Source organism: Hyperolius riggenbachi, chromosome 6 (genome assembly GCF_040937935.1).
Source record: "Hyperolius riggenbachi isolate aHypRig1 chromosome 6, aHypRig1.pri, whole genome shotgun sequence".
In the NCBI taxonomy this organism is placed as follows: Eukaryota; Metazoa; Chordata; class Amphibia; order Anura; family Hyperoliidae; genus Hyperolius; species Hyperolius riggenbachi.
Window position 1 is genome coordinate 147,904,917 of NC_090651.1, and position 20,093 is coordinate 147,925,009.

Sequence of the window (20,093 nt, forward strand, 5' to 3'; positions counted from 1 at the left end):
ATTTCTCACTGTAGAATGATGGATTTCAAATTGTTTGGAAATGGTCTTACAACCATTCCCACATTAATGGACAGCAACAATTGACTCTCCTAAGCATCATACACATGTAACAGAACTATCGCCCGCAGGGATCTAGACTTGATTTCTTGTGAGGACAGTTCAGAGCTGAGTTCTGTACAGACATGTCACCAGCCTACAGGAGAAGGGAGGAGAGTTGGCAGAGTAGTGCATTGTGGAACAGCACAGAACGGGTGGGCGAATAGGAGAACAATGCGTTCAGCTGAGATGATCCGTCAGTCTGATCTCTTACCAATACATCAAGGGAGATGGGGGGTGGGGGAGGATGTACATACAATAGATTCTCAGCAGAGGTGGCTCTGAGCTGCCGGATTGACTGAGAACCATCTAGTTTGTATTGCCGATGTCTTTCCTTCTTGGCATTATGCTATACACCTGTGCATTCCAGGTTAGCAAACAGGCAAAATTTCTACTTTTATAATGGTGGTCACACTTGCTGATGATCACATACCATAATCAAGTCCATATATAGATATGGATGTGGTAAGGATGTACTGTATTTCATTTTCACCACGCTGCTTCTGCATTTTGTCTTAGACTTTGATAAATAAATAATGACAGTGTAATATGGCATTTATTTAATAAATAAATAATGACAGTGTAATATGGCATGTATTGTTCTTCATCTGAGGTTGCACTTACCTAATTTTAAGACCTACAAAGGACCTACGCCTGATATGCAAAAACCATAGAAATGAGAACTAGAGTGCATACTTCTTTCTTTTTCTCGAGATTGTGTATAAAATAATTATCCTTATGGCAGCCCCGCCCCATTGATCTCATGACAGATAACTCAGACCAGCGCTGCCACAGTGGCTTTGCTCGTGCTGCCTTTCCAGCCTGCCATCCTGAATGCAGGTAGCGCAGGGGGCATTCTGATATTTAGCGACTTCAGGCCCAGCATCGTATCTCTACAACTACCATGGAGCAGCACTGTATGCTGACATCCTCCTCCTGGTGAGGATCATATGATGTGATGTGATCAAGATCCGAAGGAGGATTCCTGCATACAGTGCAACTCCGTGGAGGAAGAGGAGACTTGATCCAGCACTCAGATACGGTAAATATCAAAATGCTCTATTGTACGCTACACTGTAGTTAGGATGGCAGGCGGGGGGGAAGGGGCAGGGAAACAATTAGTATTGCAATGGATATGCATTGCATACCAACCCCATTAAGTACAGTATAAGTTGCCAAATGGTGCTTTTACTGATAATAAACAAGCTGCAGTCTGTGTTGATCTCTGCTTGAATAATGAGCTTTAAATCTATCTCCACTCCTTCTCCAGAGTCATATTGAGTCTCTTGTTGAAACATCTGAAACTCTTAGTACAGGCGTACATTTCATAATATAAACAATGGCAGCATTAAGCATGTAGTTAACACAAATACAAAATCAGCACTACATGTACAGGTTTGCTTAAGAACAAATACATTAACACTATAACCTCTTCTGAGTGCCTAAGTGACTACATAAATCAGGTGTTTGGATTTCAATAGCTGCATAACCCAAAAGATCAGAAAGACATACAGACAACTGGAGTATTTAATAAAAATTGAAAAAAGATCATCCATAACTCCACTCAAGCTGACCACACATAGGCCAACATTGGCCTTAGGCCTGGTTCAAATTAGCGTTTTTTTTCCGGAGCCGGTCGTACTGATCCGGCTATCAGGATCAGGAAAAACTGTCCGTTTTTACAGCCAGTGTGCTGTAAACTGTCAGTTTTCTATTTGTTACTATGTAGCTGCAAAACCTTCCATTTCCATTTCATTGAGCAAAACAGTCTGGAAAATTAGGTCCTGCAGCATTTTTTTGTCCGTTCAGAGGAACAGACCACGGAACCGTACGGCCGGTTCCGTTGGCAAACGCAGATGTGAACCGGGCCTTACCCAATCTGTGATCAGTACTTCCAGATGAAAATAGTGACTGGGAAGTATCGATCAACCAATTACCCAAAAGCAGTATTTCCAGATGTAGGTAATGTTTCAATTGATGTCTAATCAATATCAAAAGCTACTCTGCATTATTTTTGAATAGATCTACAAGGTAGAAAATCATGCATTCATTGTTAAGTCTACTGCTTTCTCTAACTTCTGCTCCCTCTTCCAATCACAATGTCAATTAACACACTGCTTGATGTCAATCATCATTATTATCAATTTCATACAGGCGCAAAGATATCTGGGAGTTTGATGATGGAACCTGCTAAAGAACTAATGGTTATATTAAACAGTATAAAGCAGCCTTCATTGTGGCATTAAACAATTCAATCCACACATGTTGGTTGATGTGTTGGGGGGGGGGGGGGAAGTTACTTTAAAAGGAAAAAAACAACCTATCAAACAGATGTTACAGGTTAGTTATGCTGTAAGCAAAATAACAAAGATTATTTTTCTACAACTGGAAACAGTGGCTCATTTATTTTCTGGTGCAAATTGAACTAGACTGTGACACTGGCTGGACTAAAATGGTGCACACCACTGTTCCCAGTAATTGCGTTCTCGTTACTGGGTATTTCTCTGATTCATGAAGGATTCTATAATATAAAACAGAACGTACAAAGTGATTAAGTTAACAAGTAAACAGACTCGTTCAAGGAAAACAGACAAGTGGTTAAAACCCAATTAGATACATACACTTTCAGGGATTGTTGGCAGTCCGGTTACGTCAGGAGTAATGAAGAACGAGTGCTAAGAGGAGGAGAAATACAACACAGGTTAATCTGGATTTAATAAGGATCTTAATTGGGGGCTTGGTGCTAGGGTAGAGGGGATAAAAAGATGATTGAATTTTAGGGTATATGTAACAGAACATGATTGCAACAGAGAATGATAGAAAGTAATGGACACCTTCATTTCGCAGATTGAAAGTCAAGAAGAAACACCAAGTTAATGTTAAGACAAAAGACAGACTTTTATTGTGTGTCTTTCACACCAATATCTCATATACTGAATACAAACTATTTGTCCTAGAATATATCTATTATGATAAATAAAATATTTGAAAAAGCAATCTTTATTGTGAGAAGAATTTTTCTAAATATAGTGAATAAAATACTATGAGTTTAAACGGCCCACAGTGCTGCTGGGGAACATTTGTGCAAGAATCAGATTAAACCCGCTGTACACAGGCCAATGGGCTGCACTGCTACATAAGCATTATAGCATCTTATGTCCCTATTGCAAATAGATGTGATTCTCGTAGCAAAATTGATCAAAAAATGCCACATCAGTACACATCAGCAGGCAGTACACCCCATCATACACAACACTATAGGCACCATACATCACACAGCCAAAGATCTCAATATCAAATACAAATATAGGAAATGTATAAAATACTATAGGAAAGTAATAAAATACTAACAAAAACCATAATTATAATGTGTTCAAAATCCGAGACATCTCAAAATGGTGCACGGAAATTTGGGTGCACCATGCGCCGCCATGAGCCGTAATTTGAATTATGTATATAGCAGAGCTCAGACAGTAATTTGGGCACAGTCAAAAGTCGGAGCCCAAATTACTATAAAACAGGGTAATTTGGCAATAGCTGACAGCCGAATTACTTATTTGCCCAGAGTCCATAGTGGCCAGAAGGGGGATAGTAATTAACGCTGCAGGGACTTTTCCAGGAGCAGGGTGAGCAATTTGTTAGCTTTGCCCTGTGCCCTAATTTGCAGACGCTGTTTTGGCATGTATGCTTCAAAGTCTCCTTAGAAGGATTTCACCAAAACTTGGTTAAATTTAGCCTGAAGTGTTCTGAGCTCTCTCCAGTTTTCATGGTCATCTGAATGCTTGCATGTATACAAAGCTCTATTCACAAATTGATTAAAGATATTTTTCCTAGAAAGCTAAAAGCAAGTACAGATATAATGAGAAATAATAAGTCTTTGTGGTCTGTACGCTTTTAGTGTTCAATGTTTTTGAAATTTGAATTTGGTTGCAAGAAGAGGAAATGTGTATTGTTACTGTATCATGCTATATGATCTATGAGAATGACTATTGGTAATCCTGAAAAGTTTGACAAGCTTCCTATTGTTATTTTTACACTTTTGGTTTGATCGTGAAGAAATAAGTGGCTGCTAGGACAACAATAAAAAATTACTTTCAACACACAGGCTCTGAAGAATTCATTTCCCTCCAAAAGAAATTATACTGGGTTACTTGAAGACCTACAACAATCTGATAGTTAATGCTTTTTATATATAATATTTATATTTGTAAGCAGTGAATGGCCTCAATTCCCTAAGATCAGGCTAGTGATATTAAGGCAAGTGAAAACTTATCCCCACACCTCGATCAGTATTTTAAGTGTTGATTCACTAAGGAAGTTATTTTCCCATGCAGTAGATAGGGAGGGGAGGAGCACATGGAGGAAATATGTAGCTCCACCACTCCTGCTGCCTCCTCTGCGAGGACGATCACAGCCAGCCTGTGTAAACAGCCTGGGTAGAAGCAAGAAGGCTGTGGCTGGGTATGTGTGGCTGGACCTGTGTGTTTGTGTGTATGTGTGTGTTTGTTTGTGTGTGTGTATGCTTGGTGTGTCTCTCTCTCCCTCCCTCTCTCTCTCTGCATGCCTGCTGTGTATATTTCTCTTTATACAGAGTCCTCTTCTACATAAACTAGTAAAAAATAAAGCAGACAGCTCAGAATGCTTTACTTCACATTGCAATCTGTAATAACATTCCATTTAACGACAGCTCAGGCCAAGTGATAACTTCTCACACACTTGCATTCCTCTCTGTGAATTAACAGCCTGTCTTTAACGTTAGAATTCTGTCGTTATTTTAAGGATTGAAACCTTAACTTTAGAAATCTATCCTTAACTTAAACACAGAATCCTTAACTTTAGGTTTGCCTGAGGTAAATTGTTTAAAGAATACTACATGCTTGATCACCATGGTGATAAAAGTAAAAACAGCTCAGACATGTTATTAAAGACAGGAGAGGAGATTAGTGAATTGTGGCCAATGTGTTTGATTTTTTTCCTCAACTTGTTATGCAAGTACAAAAAAAAAATTATAAAGAAAAAAAAAACAAATAGATCCAACACAATTAAGGGGACCAACTGTCATTCTCACTTAGACTAAAGCAGGCAATAACACACTTCCATTTCCTGTGACCAAATTCAGATGTCAGAGATTTAAAGGAGTTCTTTCGCGAAAAAAGTAGGCAGTTAAAAAATGTGACAGATGAGAGGTTTTGGGCCAGTCCATCTTTTTAAGGGGGATTCTCAGGGCTTTCTTTGTTTTCAACAGCATTTCCTGAACAACTGTTGCAAAATTTAACTGACATAATAGTGTGCAAGTGGTTAGGGAGGCCGGCTGGTATCTTGCTATTTTGGCAGTTAAACTGTTGTTCAGGAAATGCTGTTGAAAACAAGCAAACAAGCCCTGAGAATCCCCCTTAAAAAGATGGACTGGCCCAAAACCTGTCATCTGTCACATTTTTTAACTGCCTACTTTTTTCGCGAAAGAACCCCTTTAAAACACAAACCACAAAAACACACAACTGGTGTATCTCATTATCACTCATATTTGTACATGCTTCTACCTTACTGGGCACATTCATTTTTATGTTACTTTGAGCTTTGTGAAATATGGAAAATGGCTTACTCAAAGGCTTCAATTCACTAAGACATGTTTGGCAAAATAATAATAATAATAATAATAATAATAGGTCTATGAAATAGTGCATTTTGTGTTTAAGACTTTATTTATTTATTTTTCTTCAAAATTTCAGTAAGATTTGAACACATGAAGTAATAGTTCAGTGATTTACTAAAAAACTACATGACAATTCACTAAGTTGTTTACCTCGTTATATGTCATTTGGTATTTTAAAAGACACCTGAACTAAAAGGGATATGGAGGCTGCCATATTTATTTGCCTTGCAGTTCTGCTGGTCTTTTTGGTTGCAGTAGTATCTGAATCATGCAAGAAACAAGCATGCAGCTAATCTTGTCGGATTTGACAAAAATATCAGAAACACCTGAACGTTGCATGCTTGTTCAGGGTCTATGGCTAAAAGTATTAGAGGCAGAGGATCAGCAGGATAGCCAGGCAACTGGTATTGCTGAAAAGGAAAGAAATATGGCAGCCTTTATATCTCTTTCAATTCAGGTTTCCTTTAAGGAATCATGTGGTATTTCATTTGTTATTTGATGGATTGATGCAGTGCATGGAAAATGGATGAAAGGTGAGATACAAATAGCATTTTTTTTATTATACTGGCAAATAAAGTACAAGTCTAAGGTGCATAAAATTTACATAACATTTTCTATTGGCTAAAAATCATTATCTTATTAATCATTTTGAATTATTACATATTAATATTGTGAAATATGTTTTTATTATCAACTTTATTATTTTCCTGAATAGTTTAATTAGTTTTCACCTTTTTCTCTACTAGAACTTTCCAAATCACTGTTTGTTACAGACAGCTCCAGGATGGAGATAAAAGTCCGAACATCTCACCTGTTTTACCACATGTGAAATTATCTGTGAATTGATATTAGTGAGGTATTTATGGATGCAGGGCATGCATTTTTCAGTCTGGCAGAGGCAGTGTATGCCTGTGCGATTAACCATTCAATTGCAACATGTGTTTAGGGATGCGCAGCCTTCCCCCCCCACCTTTCCTTAACTTTGTAACTATGTAACATGTCAGGTTAGCTGCTCCCAGCCCCTCCTCCTGAGTTTCCTGTTTGCATGATAAGTAGTAGCAGATTTGCATATGATTTGCATCTGAATTGAATGCGAAGTGTGTAGAAAGTCTATATAGGTGCTACACACTGAGCTGGTGGTCATTTCAGATGCAGCCTTAGTGGTATGCGCTGGCGTTCTCCTTGCTGAGGTATTTATGTACCTCACAAGTCTGTAATTTACTTTACTAGTCTGTAATTTCCGTTTTCCATGTGGTAACTGCCTTGATAAATAGCATGTGGTAATACTTAGGGCCCATTTCCACTAGCCACCGCGCGCGGCTGGGAGTGCGGCACTTCCGGGTCTGCAGGAACGCAGACGAATCCCAGAAGCCGTGCCATGCACGGCTATGGGATTAGCTGCCTCCCGTGCGAAAACTGTGGGCAATGCCGGCCGAATCGCTAGGGCAAGCGTTTCCGCCGGCGGCGCCATTATTTCCTATGGCAGAGTTTCCCCGAGCGATTTGGCTGCGGGGAAACTCTGTGGATTCGGCCCGGTTTACGCACTAGTGGAAACAGGCCCTTAGTGAATTGAAGCCCAAGGAAAATCGCATGAGGTGAAAGTAAACATTTTTTTAATTTGCCAAGAGGCTTTCCCTATAGCCATTTATAAGCCATGTGCTGCTTGGTCTGAGCATCTACCATTTTATTCACTTTTGTGATGGTTCCCTGTCCCCAGTCTATCCTGCTGGACAGCAAAATTGTCATACAATTTGATTTTTATTATTTTGTCTAGTTATATAGGACCATAATATTCCCTAAAATAAGGTCATAATCCTATTCCTAGGTGAGCACAGCAAAGCCAGGGAGGTCAAAATGAACTTCACCTGGCTGGATGCTTAGGGGTTGTGGGATGACACTAATGCAATTGGAGAGACCACGCAAGCTTGAGGAAAGCACACAAACCTTATGCAGATAATGCCCCTGGTGGGAATGAGACTCATGACTACAGAACTGCAAGGCAAGAGTGCTAAACACTTAGGCACTATGGAGCCCTTTTGTTACCACATGAATACATTTCCCAAGCAACATGGCTCACTGATGCCTCTGGCAAAACAAGCTGAAAGAACTACAATATATCTATTTCTAGAACGTGACCAAAACAAATCAATGCACTTGGTTTAACCTTTGGAGCTACACAGAAGAAGAATAATCTGAGGCTATCCTGATGGGAGGAATATTTTTCAAACAGTATGAAAGAACACACACTTTTCATCTCAACATTATCAGTGAGAGGGTTGAAAAGTTTGAAGATCAGAAACCGAGAAATCAACTCTACTTCATCAAGATCAGTGGAAGTTTCTAAAATTAGTAGATTATCACAGTGACAGTTGATTAATTGACCTCTAGATTATGTTTTGCTTAGCAGAATCAGCAGAGTGATAGTCGAAGAGAAATGTGATGATGATCACTTTTTTACTTAAGAGAAATTCCAGAGAACTAAAAACTCACCCCTGTTCCTGTGACTTACCCGCTCTGGAGAGGAAGCATTTTTTATAACCCGCTCACTTGTAACAAATTGTAGTGGATTCTTGTAAACAAGAAACAAAAGATGCTACAATACTTGTTGCTAGAACTACTTTCTGATGCTATGAGTATGTGCAACAGAAGAAAGTGATGGCTTGGTACTTAGTAAAAGATAACAGTACTAACACATTAATCAATTATGTACTTTATCACCATGACTTTCACTTGTCAGCTCACTTGTGGCTGTTACATTGACAACTGAGAAATCCAACAGCAAGCAGTGTACAAAATCTCTTTACCAACTTAGTGTACTCAAGCTGAAACTTAGCTACACATAAAGATAATTATTTACTGTATAGAGAGGGAAGTCTCTGGATCCTATTGAGGCTTTCCTCATTGTCCTCCCGTTCCATGTCACCGAGCGCGGACCCCCAGAATATTGCCAACAAGGGCTTCTTAGCACTCACATCAGGGCCATGCTCCTCTTATGTCATGAGCGCGTCCATACTGCTCCGTGCTACTGAGCAGGTGTGTTTGCAGCATGGCGGTGCTGGTGATAGAAGAGAAGCATGGCTCCCATGTGAAAGGGGGTCCCAGTGAGTGATCAAGGACTGGAGGACAGCGAGGGAAGGCTCAATATGATCCAGAGACTTTCCTCTCCTTAGTTAAGTTTTTGTTTCAGTGAAGTTCCTAGTCAGAAGCTTCTTCATCAGCCCCCTCCTGTACCACAGAACCCTATGGCTACAGCCTGCAACCTTCTCATAGAGCTGTGTCTATACTCCACCATCTTACAAAGCTAATCAGCAGCAGACCTTCCACAGCAGCATATTGGCATATCAGTTTCTTGCAGAAACAGTTTTGGCATAGCACTAATTTGGGTGTCAATGCTGGAAATGACTTTGGCCTTCTGAACTGAAACTCCAGGTTTCCCTCATTGTCCCTAAACTAACCCAGCCCCCTACTATGCCTTACACTAACATAATTTTCAGATCTGTGCCCAAGCATAGCCATCCTTCTAAAGCTTATACTAACCTTAACCCCTTAATTATAGCTACCCCAATTTGAATAAACATAACCTTGCACATAAATGTTAACATTTCCTTGTTAAATATCAAACCTTACCTTAAACAGATTAGGTGATGCAAAAACCCTAACATTTCTTTCAGACTGAGCACCACTTACAATATCCTACATCTGTGTATGTTCTATTTGCACTTATAACATACGTTTTTGACAAGCCAAATCACTTTTGCTGTTTACAGCCCCTGTGGACATCTTTACACTCATAGAGAAGGTCAGGGATGGGATAGCCCAGAACAAGTCTTCTGTGACATCAGGGCAGTTAGCAATACCATTCCCCAACAATGCACTGAGGTCAATGTTGCAGTGACCTCAGGTTCTTCTTGGTAATGGACCATGTGTCAAGATCACAAAGAAGTGGGCATCCCATACAGACTTTAAAGAAAAGAATAGGTCTATTGAATTGATATACTGGATAACTGGACTCCCAATCGATTAAATCTTGACTTTGATTGACATTTATTCTTACATGCAAGGATTACTGCAGGATGATGTGACAATGCTATTTATTTTTCTGCCTCTTTAAAAGTGAATGTTTTGGTTCAGTTGAGTAAATGTATTCTTCTGTAATTTATATATGCATATATTATCTGGTTTTGCCATTTGCTTGTTAAGGTGCCCATTAACGGTATGATTCTTAGTCAACAATCATACTTTCCATAGAATCATTCAGATTGTAAGAAAAGATCGATCCACACAACTAAATCATCCAATTTGTAATCATATATAAACCAGTTGTGATTATCTATTGAAAAATACATCACACCACTTGACCACTTTTTTAGGAAATGATCGATAATACAAACATTCAGGATCAATTGGGCCCATCAGCTTCTCTGTTTTGATGAAATACGATCTAAAAGAATTTAATCGAAAATACGATCCTTCACTAAAAATTGTACCGATAATTGGCACCTTAAGCTTGACTAAGGGCAGTCATTGGCCAAAATTGCTGCTGTATTATTCATTTGCATGCTCTAAATAAAAGAGCTGTGTGCTGCAACTCCATCCTCTTTTTTGCTTGTAATGTCTGTTGAGAAGGGGACTTTCACTAGTTGCTTGCACCGTACCTTTATAAAAGACTCTTGTGTGCTGCTGACCCAATGGTTGAATTGCCCATTCCATGTCCAGACATAGTCAAATCAATTTTTAAATGCACTGTAATCACTCTGAATACAGAATGATTTGTGCTGCTGGGTAGGTATGTTAATGTAGAGTCATATTCATAGCAGCAACATTTAATGCAAACCCGCTCCTTCCTCACCAAAATAAAGTGCACTGCATAAGGTATGCTTACCACATATTACACCTTTCTTATTCCAAAGATATTTGTAAATGCATAATCTACCAGTAATGTGATTTCTAACAATGAATAACTAGTCACACCCTCATCTCCTACTTTCTGTGATAATTGTTACTCCCCTACCCATCCTTATTCCTTTTTGTCTTGAGAATCCCAGTAGAAAGTCAGTTATAACACAACTTCTGCAGATCTGTGTCATTTGAATACTTTTATTAATCAGCAAGCAGAATGACTTGTCAGTGTTCCTCCTCCAAGATAGGACCAACAGTGATATGAGAAGCAAAGACTATAGTAGCATCACATAAAGGGAACCTAAACTGAGAGGGATATGGATGTTTCCTTTTAAGCAATACCAGTTGCCTGGCAGTCCTGCTGACCTCTGTTGCTGCAGTGGTGGCTGAATCACACACCGGAAACAAGCATGCAGCTAATCCAGTCTGACTTCAGTCAGAGCACCTGATCTGCATGTTTGTTGAGGGGCTGTGGCTAAAAGTATAAGAGACACAGGATCAGCAGGAGTGTCAAGCAATTGGTATTATTTTAAAAGGTAAAATACATATCTTTCTCAGTTTAGGTTCCCTTTAAAAAATGAAGAATGCTAAACAATATTACTGTGTCTAGAAATCAGATACAGTGCACATCTTGTTTAAACCTCACAATACAAATCTACGATAACTACAATCTTTGCTGCCTTAATGAGCCATACTTACCAGGTTCAGACTAACCAGAGAGTGGGCTTTGGGAACTGGGTGATTGTACAAAGTCTTTAATATATCATTCAAGTCATTTTCCTGAATGGAGAAAATACAGAGTAACTATAAGCCATCAATTTATGATAGATAAAGACTATACAATAGCACTAGTGAAGCTATTGGAACTAAACTAAAGCTGACAGTGGTTTCCTAGTTATAAAGTTTTTGCAATATTCATTAGTCAGATTTACAAAAATACCACTGACCTGAATATTGGGTATCCAAATCCCTACTTAACGATACAATGATATAGCATTTAATCAGTGTAACTTATCTGAGCTAATGCTGATTGATTGCTGACAATACCCCACAGTTTTTGGACATTTTGACAGCTCCTAACAGCAATTTTTTCTTGTTTTTGTTGTTGTTTTGTTTTTATATTCTACAAGTAAGGTGTTTATACTATGTATTAGTAAAGTGATTACTCCCAAATCTGATATAAGATTACACTAATGTGTAATGACGAAAAGTCGTCATTTCCTCTCATTCCCCACTTCTGTCTCTATATAAGATAGTTAGACTTTCAGAGCTTGAGGTTGCAATCTTCTCAATTTTCTATGTCTTGCTCAACCTGCAGAAGCCCTTTCCATAGGACTTGCTGTTAACGCTTTTAATTGAGTTGCTTTAGATTACATGACCAAATTCTTACACTTATACCTGATCTGAATAAAAATGCACGAGCTGGACATAACTTAGGCTTTTTTAGAGTGATCATAAATGGTGTGGCCCCCTTAGATTTGCCAATTTCACCTCTGTGGTGGAGCCTTGCCACTTGTTCACTGGTGAAAGGTACTGTACATACTCTGTGCACCTCCTTCATGCACACTCCTATGTGGCTGTGTGTAGCAGCCTCTGCACGGTAGCTGTGCACAGCCATACTGGAGTGGGACTGAATAGGGTGGACACAGCAGACTCCCATTCTGACTGGATCCAGTTGGAGCTTTGAATCAGGGACATAGTTCCAAAATGGAAGGAAGGCTGGATAAGCTTGACTACACAGTTTATGGTGACACTGGAGAAGCCCCAGGTATGGCCACCTTGTAAATTTTCAGGTACCCTTGAAAAGAGTTTTCAGCTGCATAGAGCCAGAGCCTTCTGTCATGCCTCAATACTTTGGAATTCCCTGCCACACCCAATTAGGACAACTCCATCCCTGGAAGCATTTAAGTCCAAACTGAAAAGCCACCTGTTTAGTCTAGCATTTATGAACACTTGACTAGTTCCTCTGTAACACAGTGCACCCTGCAACTATGTATTGATCTGAGACATATGTGCTTTGATTCTTACGGGAAAGAGGCATTTAAAAATATTAATTCTATTGTATACTGTATAGATTTGGATTTGAGCTTTAAGGTCTGTAACAGAATTACTGCAAGGGGTTAAGGCTAGTTTTAGGGATTCTGAAAAGCTTCTGTTAGTGTTTTGTAACTTTTCACCAAACTACAGTGACTTGACTTTACATTTCCAGAAAACAATAGAGGCATGTAGACGTATAACATCACATGGAAGGGATTCTCATAAAAATTCTTACAATGGATGAGGACTAGAATGAAATTCATTACCTGTTCCTTCACTAAATAGTCAGCCAGTGTATTTAACAGTTTGTAGTAGACTTCAAACCATGGCAGATAACTGTAGATATTAAAAGCAAACAGAAAAATAAACATGAACATATGCATTTTCATATGTACATTATACACTTATCTGCACAGGAACCTAGAAACAGTGGCAGTGCTAAGAACAGTTGATTTATCTGCTGGGGAAGACATTGTACTGTTCACTGCAGTGCAGAGCCATTTATCATATTACTGCATGAATATTGCCTTCCACCGCCTAATGAAAAATCGCCTGTCCCTGATGTGGGCATCTCCCTCCTCAGGGCGGCAGATTTATGTCCCTGCTACAGAGGGATAGTGAGATGCACAGCTCTGTGCCAGAGAGGTCATGCATTTCAATGTCGTGTCAGGCTGGCTCCCTCTCGGCAAAGCCGCAGTGTTTGGGGGTCATTACAAAGTACACAGAATGGATGATGAGCTCTACATTACACATGAACAGTTGTCAGCATGCAGGAAACATTCTTACTCTTGGTGAACAGTAAGAAGTTATGTGCCAACTGATAGTATAAAAGTCACCATATGATTGATGTAAATATTTACAGACTGTTCACAATTGCAAAAGTATTCATCTCCCTTCATGTTTGTCTTGTTTTGTCACACTGCAAACTGGAATTAAAAAGATTTTCATTTGGATTTTATGTAATGGACTTCACAATGTACCTCACAAAGTACCTCAGAACAAACCTTGCCTTTCTGGAGAGATGCTACCCTGAGTATTGTATTGTTTCAGTAAAAATAGATTGTGTTAACCCTTTCTTAACTCCGATTAGATAGCGGGTTCCTCTTTTTCCGAATAAAAGAGGTGGTGGCAGCCTTTTACTGTAAAATAGTGCATAGAAAATTGTTGATGTTTCACGCGTTCCCTCCTAGCCTGTCTGTTTGCCCAACTCCAGCTACTCTGGCACGTCAGTTGCATCCACGAGAATGTATGGTCTGTGGGCAAGTAGGAGGCACTAAGCGGTCTGGCCAGTAGGGGGCATGTGACACATGGGTCCTATGATATTTTGCTCCAATATACTCAACAGATTATTTAAGTTCCAAAAGACTGAGTACATCCCACATGTGCTTAATTGGACTAAGGTATGAGGAATTTGAAGGCCAAATCAACACATCAAGTCTTGGAAATGTTCCGGAGACCATTCCTTAACAATTTATAGTGTGGAAGGCTGCATTATGCTAAAAGTAGCCACTGCCATCAGGGATGAAATGGTGTATGTGGTCTGCATCAAACTTTAGGTAGATAATAAGTGTCAAAGGAAGATCCACTTGAATGCTGGGATGGCAGATTTTCCATAACTATGTAGTCCCATATCCAGAAACTGCTATACACTGCCTGTTCTCATACCTGTCTCTCCTTTCATATATATTTTTGTATAAATGTGAATTAAAACATCATCTTATATAAAGTCCTCAAAGTAAATAAAGAAAATCTAGTTAAGGAAATTAAACAAATGAATTAATGGAAATTGAGGGGGAAAAAAAGGCTATTGGCTCCCTCGCTGTCCTCCCAGGCCACCTCAATCCTCTGTTAGCCTGCTTTGTAAATTCTTCAGTTGGCTTAAAGAGAGTCTGAAGCGAGAATAAATCTCGCTTCAGACCTCATAGTTAGCAGGGGCATGCGTGCCCCTGCTAAAACGCCGCTATCCCGCGGCTTAACGGGGGTCCCTGATCCCCAAAATCCCCTCGGTGCAGCGGGAGAGTGCTTCCTGGTTGGGGCAGGGCTAACTGCCGCAGCCCTGCCCCACGCCCGTCTGTCAGACGCGTATCTCCGCCCCTCCCCCGCCCCTCTCAGTCTTCCTTTACTGAGAGGGGCGGGGGAGAGGCGGTGATGCGCGTCTGATAGACGCGACTAGAGGCAGGGCTGCAGCCGTTAGCCCTGCCTCCAGGAAGAAGAAATTTCATGACCAACTTGCGACCAACTATTGCGGGGGTGGGTTTGGGGGTGAAGGGACCCCCGTTAAGCCGTGGGATAGCAGAGTTTTAGCAGGGGCACACATGCCCCTGCTAAGTATGAGCTCTGAAGCGAGATTTATTCTCGCTTCAGAGTCTCTTTAAGTGAATGCATGCGCAGTCCAGCCGCGTGTACATCTCCCTCGCCCTGCCGGAGGCGGGAGCACGGTGGGGGGCATGTGCGTAGCTGGGGTGTGCATGCCCTGTAGGCGTGACTAAAGCGTGAATTACCAGACCCTAGCAGAGGATCGAGGCGGCCTGGGATGACAATATCATTTTTTTGTACAATTTTTGTGGTGAGATTTGGAACTACCACACTGCACTGCACTTGAAAAGTCGTTATAGCCACTGTGCAACCAAAGATAAAAAAATGAACACGCAGCTTCCTGTGCACTTCCGGGAGTCGCAGGGTAATGCACTGCAGCTTTTGCGTTACTTCTGCGGTGCCTGGCAAACTACCGTCGCATTGTGTTGCAGTGCAGGCAGTGTGTCAGGCCTCTTAGACTTCAACGAGCTGCGGCAGGGGAAAGTACCGCGACACGAGGTAAGTGTAAAAGGGGCCTAAAAAAATGTACTTCAATGAAAATGGCCAATATGGCTTATTGTGTTATTGAAAATTCAAGTAATTTAAGAAGGTGTAAAATGAGAATTGCCTTTACATGATATTGTGCCTTTATGAATGTCTAGCTTTGCACGCCCTGTGTCACATGACAATGGTGTAAGTTTAGCTTAAGAATTGCTACAAAACTGGTCAAATAAAAAAACTGGGGGAAAAAAAATTACCATGCCACGACTAAAGCAGTTCTGTCTGCACATAATATATAAAGTAAGCGGTTTGCTTAGTTTTAAGACTAGTATGAAATACAAGGCTCTATCAAGGCCTGTCGCAATCAACAAGCTTCTCTGTATTTCATGGCTCATTAAAAGGTGATTCAAACAGTTTCCCCAAGAAAAGATTCTCAAGGCTGGTAGCTATTAGCAGCCCAGTCTCCCTCCAGGCTCTTGTGCCACTTGGGTACCACTGCTAGGGACATTTTTTTTTTAATTGAAAGTCATAGGTTAAATGCTGGAGAGGAAATGGCTTGTGTAGGAAGAGGCAGGTGAGCAATCATTGTTCTGAGTTAGGAGACTTGCACTTTGCAGGTTCGCATCTAAGGAGCACAGAAGCTGCTTTTCCTCTCTTTCCAGACATTACAGAATAACAAGAGGAAAAGGCTATTACCATCTATGCTGCTGGCACATGAAATCAGAGAACACTCCACTAACAAATTTATCGTAAAGGACATCCAAAGTGAAAATAAACAAATGAGATAAACAAATGTATCTGTCCTCCTCCTTCTAAAATTACTTTTTTTTAGGTATCCCATAGTTTTATGTTATATTTAAATCTACTTTTTAAGTCGTTACTGTTTCATGCCCTCGTTTCAAAGACATTGGATGTATGCCTGAGCTAAAATCTATGAACTATTGATCCTCCTTCTCTCTTTCCTGCTCTCAGAAGATATTTACTGCCAGGAAAGTGTTTTATGGCTGTAATACCTTATCAGTGAGGGGTACGCTATAGTCCGACAGACAGAAACTGTCACTTGCATATCTGATTTTTAACTCTTTCAGGCAGAGAAAGAAAAAAAAAGAATACCAAAAAAAAAAAAAGGAATACAGCATAGTTATTTGTGCGCTTGGCACTGTACATACACGTCTATCTCATCATGTCACCTAGGATGTTCTTTAACCATTCCTGCCGCCTGGACGTGATTGTCAACATAGTTCCCATTCATAGGATACCATTGTTATGCAGATGACACACAACTGTATCTGTCCTTCAAGCCTGGCACCCAAGACCCATCAGCATCCATAAATGCGTGTCTAGTGGATTTACAAAATTGGATGAACACCAGCTGGCTGAGGCTGAACTCTGACAAAACAGAGGTGTTGGTGGTAGGTGGTCCACACATGATGGATAAAGTTCAAAACGCTCACCACCTCAAACTAGCAATTGGGGGAGATACTGTACAGTATAAAGACTCTGTGCGAAACCTTGGGGTGATCCTGGATGGAAATCTAAAACTCAGACAGCAGGTATCAGCTGTCGTCAAATGTCTTCCTTCTTCCATCTAAGAAATATAGCGAAAATCAAACACCTTATCCCAGCTGAAGACCTACCTGCCCTGGTTCACGCATTTGTATCCTCCCGCCTAGACTACTGCAACGCCCTGTTAATCGGATCTACAGATAAGGTTCTGCGCCCCTTACAGCTAGTACAGAATGCTGCAGCCAGACTCCTAGCCAATGCCCCCCGCAGCTCACACATCACCCCAGTACTGCAAACTCTTCACTGGTTGCCAGTAAAATGGAGAATCAATTTTAAGATCTGCCTGCTGACATTCAAGGCTCTACACCACATGGGACCCAAATACATAGCAGATCTATTGGAACTTTATGCCCCTCCACGCACCCTCCGCTCTGCCAACAAGATGAAGCTGGTTATTCCCAGGATACACTTAACATTTGGTGCTCAGGCCTTTTCCTATTTAGCCCCTACTCTATGGAACTCACTTCCACAATCAGTACGAGAGGCTCCTTCTCTGGACAGCTTTAAAAAAAGGCTAAAAACTCACCTCTTTTCCCTAGCCTTTGAGACTGCATAATGCAGGGTCACAGTGCTTTGAGTCCCCAGGGAGAAAAGCGCTATATAAATATTATTGTTATTGTTATTGTTATCTAAGTCTCCGGTAGAAAAACTGATGGCTTCCTATGCTTCCTGGAAGCGTTCGCTTCCAGGACTAAAAAAATGTTTTTTGACTGTGGCCATCCTGTGGCCAAATAGTAAAACTACATTCAGGCCTGGTGCACACCAAAGGAGTTTTTCTGAGCGTTTTGAGTTTTTAAATCTGCTGCTAATGTTATCCTATGTGTCTGTGCACACTGGAGCAATGAGGTTTTGTAAAAAACCCCATAGCATTACATTGGGAAGAGCTTTTAGAGGTTTCAAAAGCTCTTCCCAATGTAATGCTATGGGTTTTTTTACAAAACCTCATTGCTCCAGTGTGCACAGACACATAGGATAACATTAGCAGCAGATTTAAAAACTCAAAACGCTCAGAAAAACTCCTCTGGTGTGTTCCAGGCCTTACATACATTTTTTTATTAAATAAACATATATTATTACATTTAAAATTAACTGTTTACCTCTCACACCAAAATTACAATAAAAAAAAACAAAAACATACATCGTTACCTAAGGGTCTGAACTTTTCTAATATGCATGTGAAGAGGGTGTATTACTAATATTCTTTAAATTATAAGCTTGTAAATAGTGATGGATGCAAAACTGAAAAATGCACCTTTATTTCCAAATAAAATATTAGCACCATACATTGTGGTAGGGACATAATTTAAATGGTGTAATAACAGGGACAAATGGGCAATTAAAATACATATGTTTTAATTATGGTAGCATGTATTATTTTAAAGCTATAATGACCGAAAACTGAGAAATAATGTTTTTTAAATTTTTTTCTTAATTTTCCTGTTAAAATGCATTTAGAAAAAAAATATTCTTAGCAAAATGTACTACCCAAAGAAAGCCTAATTGGTGAAAAAAGAAAGATATAGATCAATTCATTGTGATAATTAGTGATAAAGTTATTGGCGAAGGAATGGGAGGTGAAAATTGCTCTGATGCATAAGGTGAAAAATACCCGCGGGCTAAAATGGTTAAGAATTAAAAATATAAGTAGCTGTTAATGTTTTAGCACAGAAAAAGGTTCATCTTTTGACTGTTGGATTGACTTCTTATCAGTCTTATCTTTTTGAACAATAGCAAAATATTTTTTTTTTTGCTGTTTCAACTTGTTTCACAACAACAATTGTTTAACAATTGTGCTGCATAAAAGACCGCTGTTGAGCGTCTGTATGGGGCTTAAGAAATTATGTAAACAAGAGATTGATTAGTAATTATCAGATTGGCTAGTCATGAGTAAAGTCTCCCTTAGCTCACTATCCTATTTGGCTTGGCACTGCTATATGCCTGAGGAAGCGGGCTTAGACCCGCGAAACGCGTTGCCACTTGTGCTACCAATAAAATCTTTTGTTTATGCAAAGATTTGTCATCATTAAGGTAAGCAACCTCAAACCTTTTTCCGGTTTTAAACTGCTTTTAAACGCTTTTATCTACAACCTGGGCGCCTCTTTCAACAATATAGTGCATCTCAAGCCCTACACATTCCCTGTGTGAGAGGTGGTGACAGAACACACGCGGTTAAACACCGTGGTGGATATCTGTCCCCTTTTCTTTTCCTAAGGAGTGCGACCACACCAGGTCCCCAGTGACCACCCCGAGTGGAGTTGGGTTAATTGTCTCCACCTGCTTCCTGTGGCCGGTTGCCCTTCTGCAACCCACCTTTGTGAGTAGACATTTTTCTTATACTTCTACCAACCTGTTTCTACATACTACACCATTGGGCTCCCGTTTTTGTCTCCTGTGTCTCTTTTTAGAAGGTGTCTTCACACCCACTACCCACTACAGATCAGAGAATGTTAATGGTGTTAGCCGATGAACGATTCTTTTGGTCTGACCGGATTGGTTATCACTTTCCCCTCCATTGGTATGCCTAGACGATTGTTTTCAATCAATCACAACAATCAAATTGAACGGTTCATTGTTTTGGAAATTGTACCATTAGTAGGCACCTTAAGTGTCAAACTGGCTAGTCATGATTGTGTGATCACGTTTCATTTTTACGTAAGCTAAATGAGACACGTATAAAACAAATAATCAAATGTATCACATTCTTCCCCAATATGTTTTTCTATGCAAATTATGTAGAACAAAATGATCAACTCATAAAAATGAATAGACTTACCTTAATATACATAAGCAGACTTTACCCCCTGAGGTCAAGCGGCAGAAACCAAACCTTTGTTTTCCATCGATATCAGTCAGAACAAAAGTAAAGTGCTGCCCTATCTGTGTCTGAGACCCCCTGGAACAGTATGAACACAATTATACGTTGATCATTTGTAGTAAAAACATGAATCACATCCACAAGCTTGCATTCTGAAAACTCCTGGCAGCTGGGCACCATTCTAGGCATTGAATTTACAGTATTGAATCAACTGTGTCAGAACCGAAATAT

At 40.0% G+C, this 20,093-nt stretch overlaps 1 protein-coding gene across 4 annotated transcripts in view; it reads right to left on the reverse strand.

Annotated features, from left to right (window-relative positions):
* Positions 1–20,093, reverse strand: part of DENND1B (DENN domain containing 1B) — a 353,166-nt gene that overhangs the window by 160,831 nt on the left and 172,242 nt on the right. For 3 of the 4 annotated variants that reach the window (XM_068240066.1, XM_068240063.1, XM_068240067.1), the window contains exons 5-9: positions 19,821–19,940; positions 12,952–13,021; positions 11,348–11,428; positions 8,259–8,318; positions 2,718–2,771 (exon numbers count right to left, since the gene is read on the reverse strand). In XM_068240066.1, coding sequence (XP_068096167.1) covers positions 2,718–2,771; positions 8,259–8,318; positions 11,348–11,428; positions 12,952–13,021; positions 19,821–19,940 — 385 coding nt within the window. The remainder of the gene's footprint in view (positions 1–2,717; positions 2,772–8,258; positions 8,319–11,347; positions 11,429–12,951; positions 13,022–19,820; positions 19,941–20,093) is intronic. The other variant, XM_068240064.1, reaches the window with a different exon arrangement.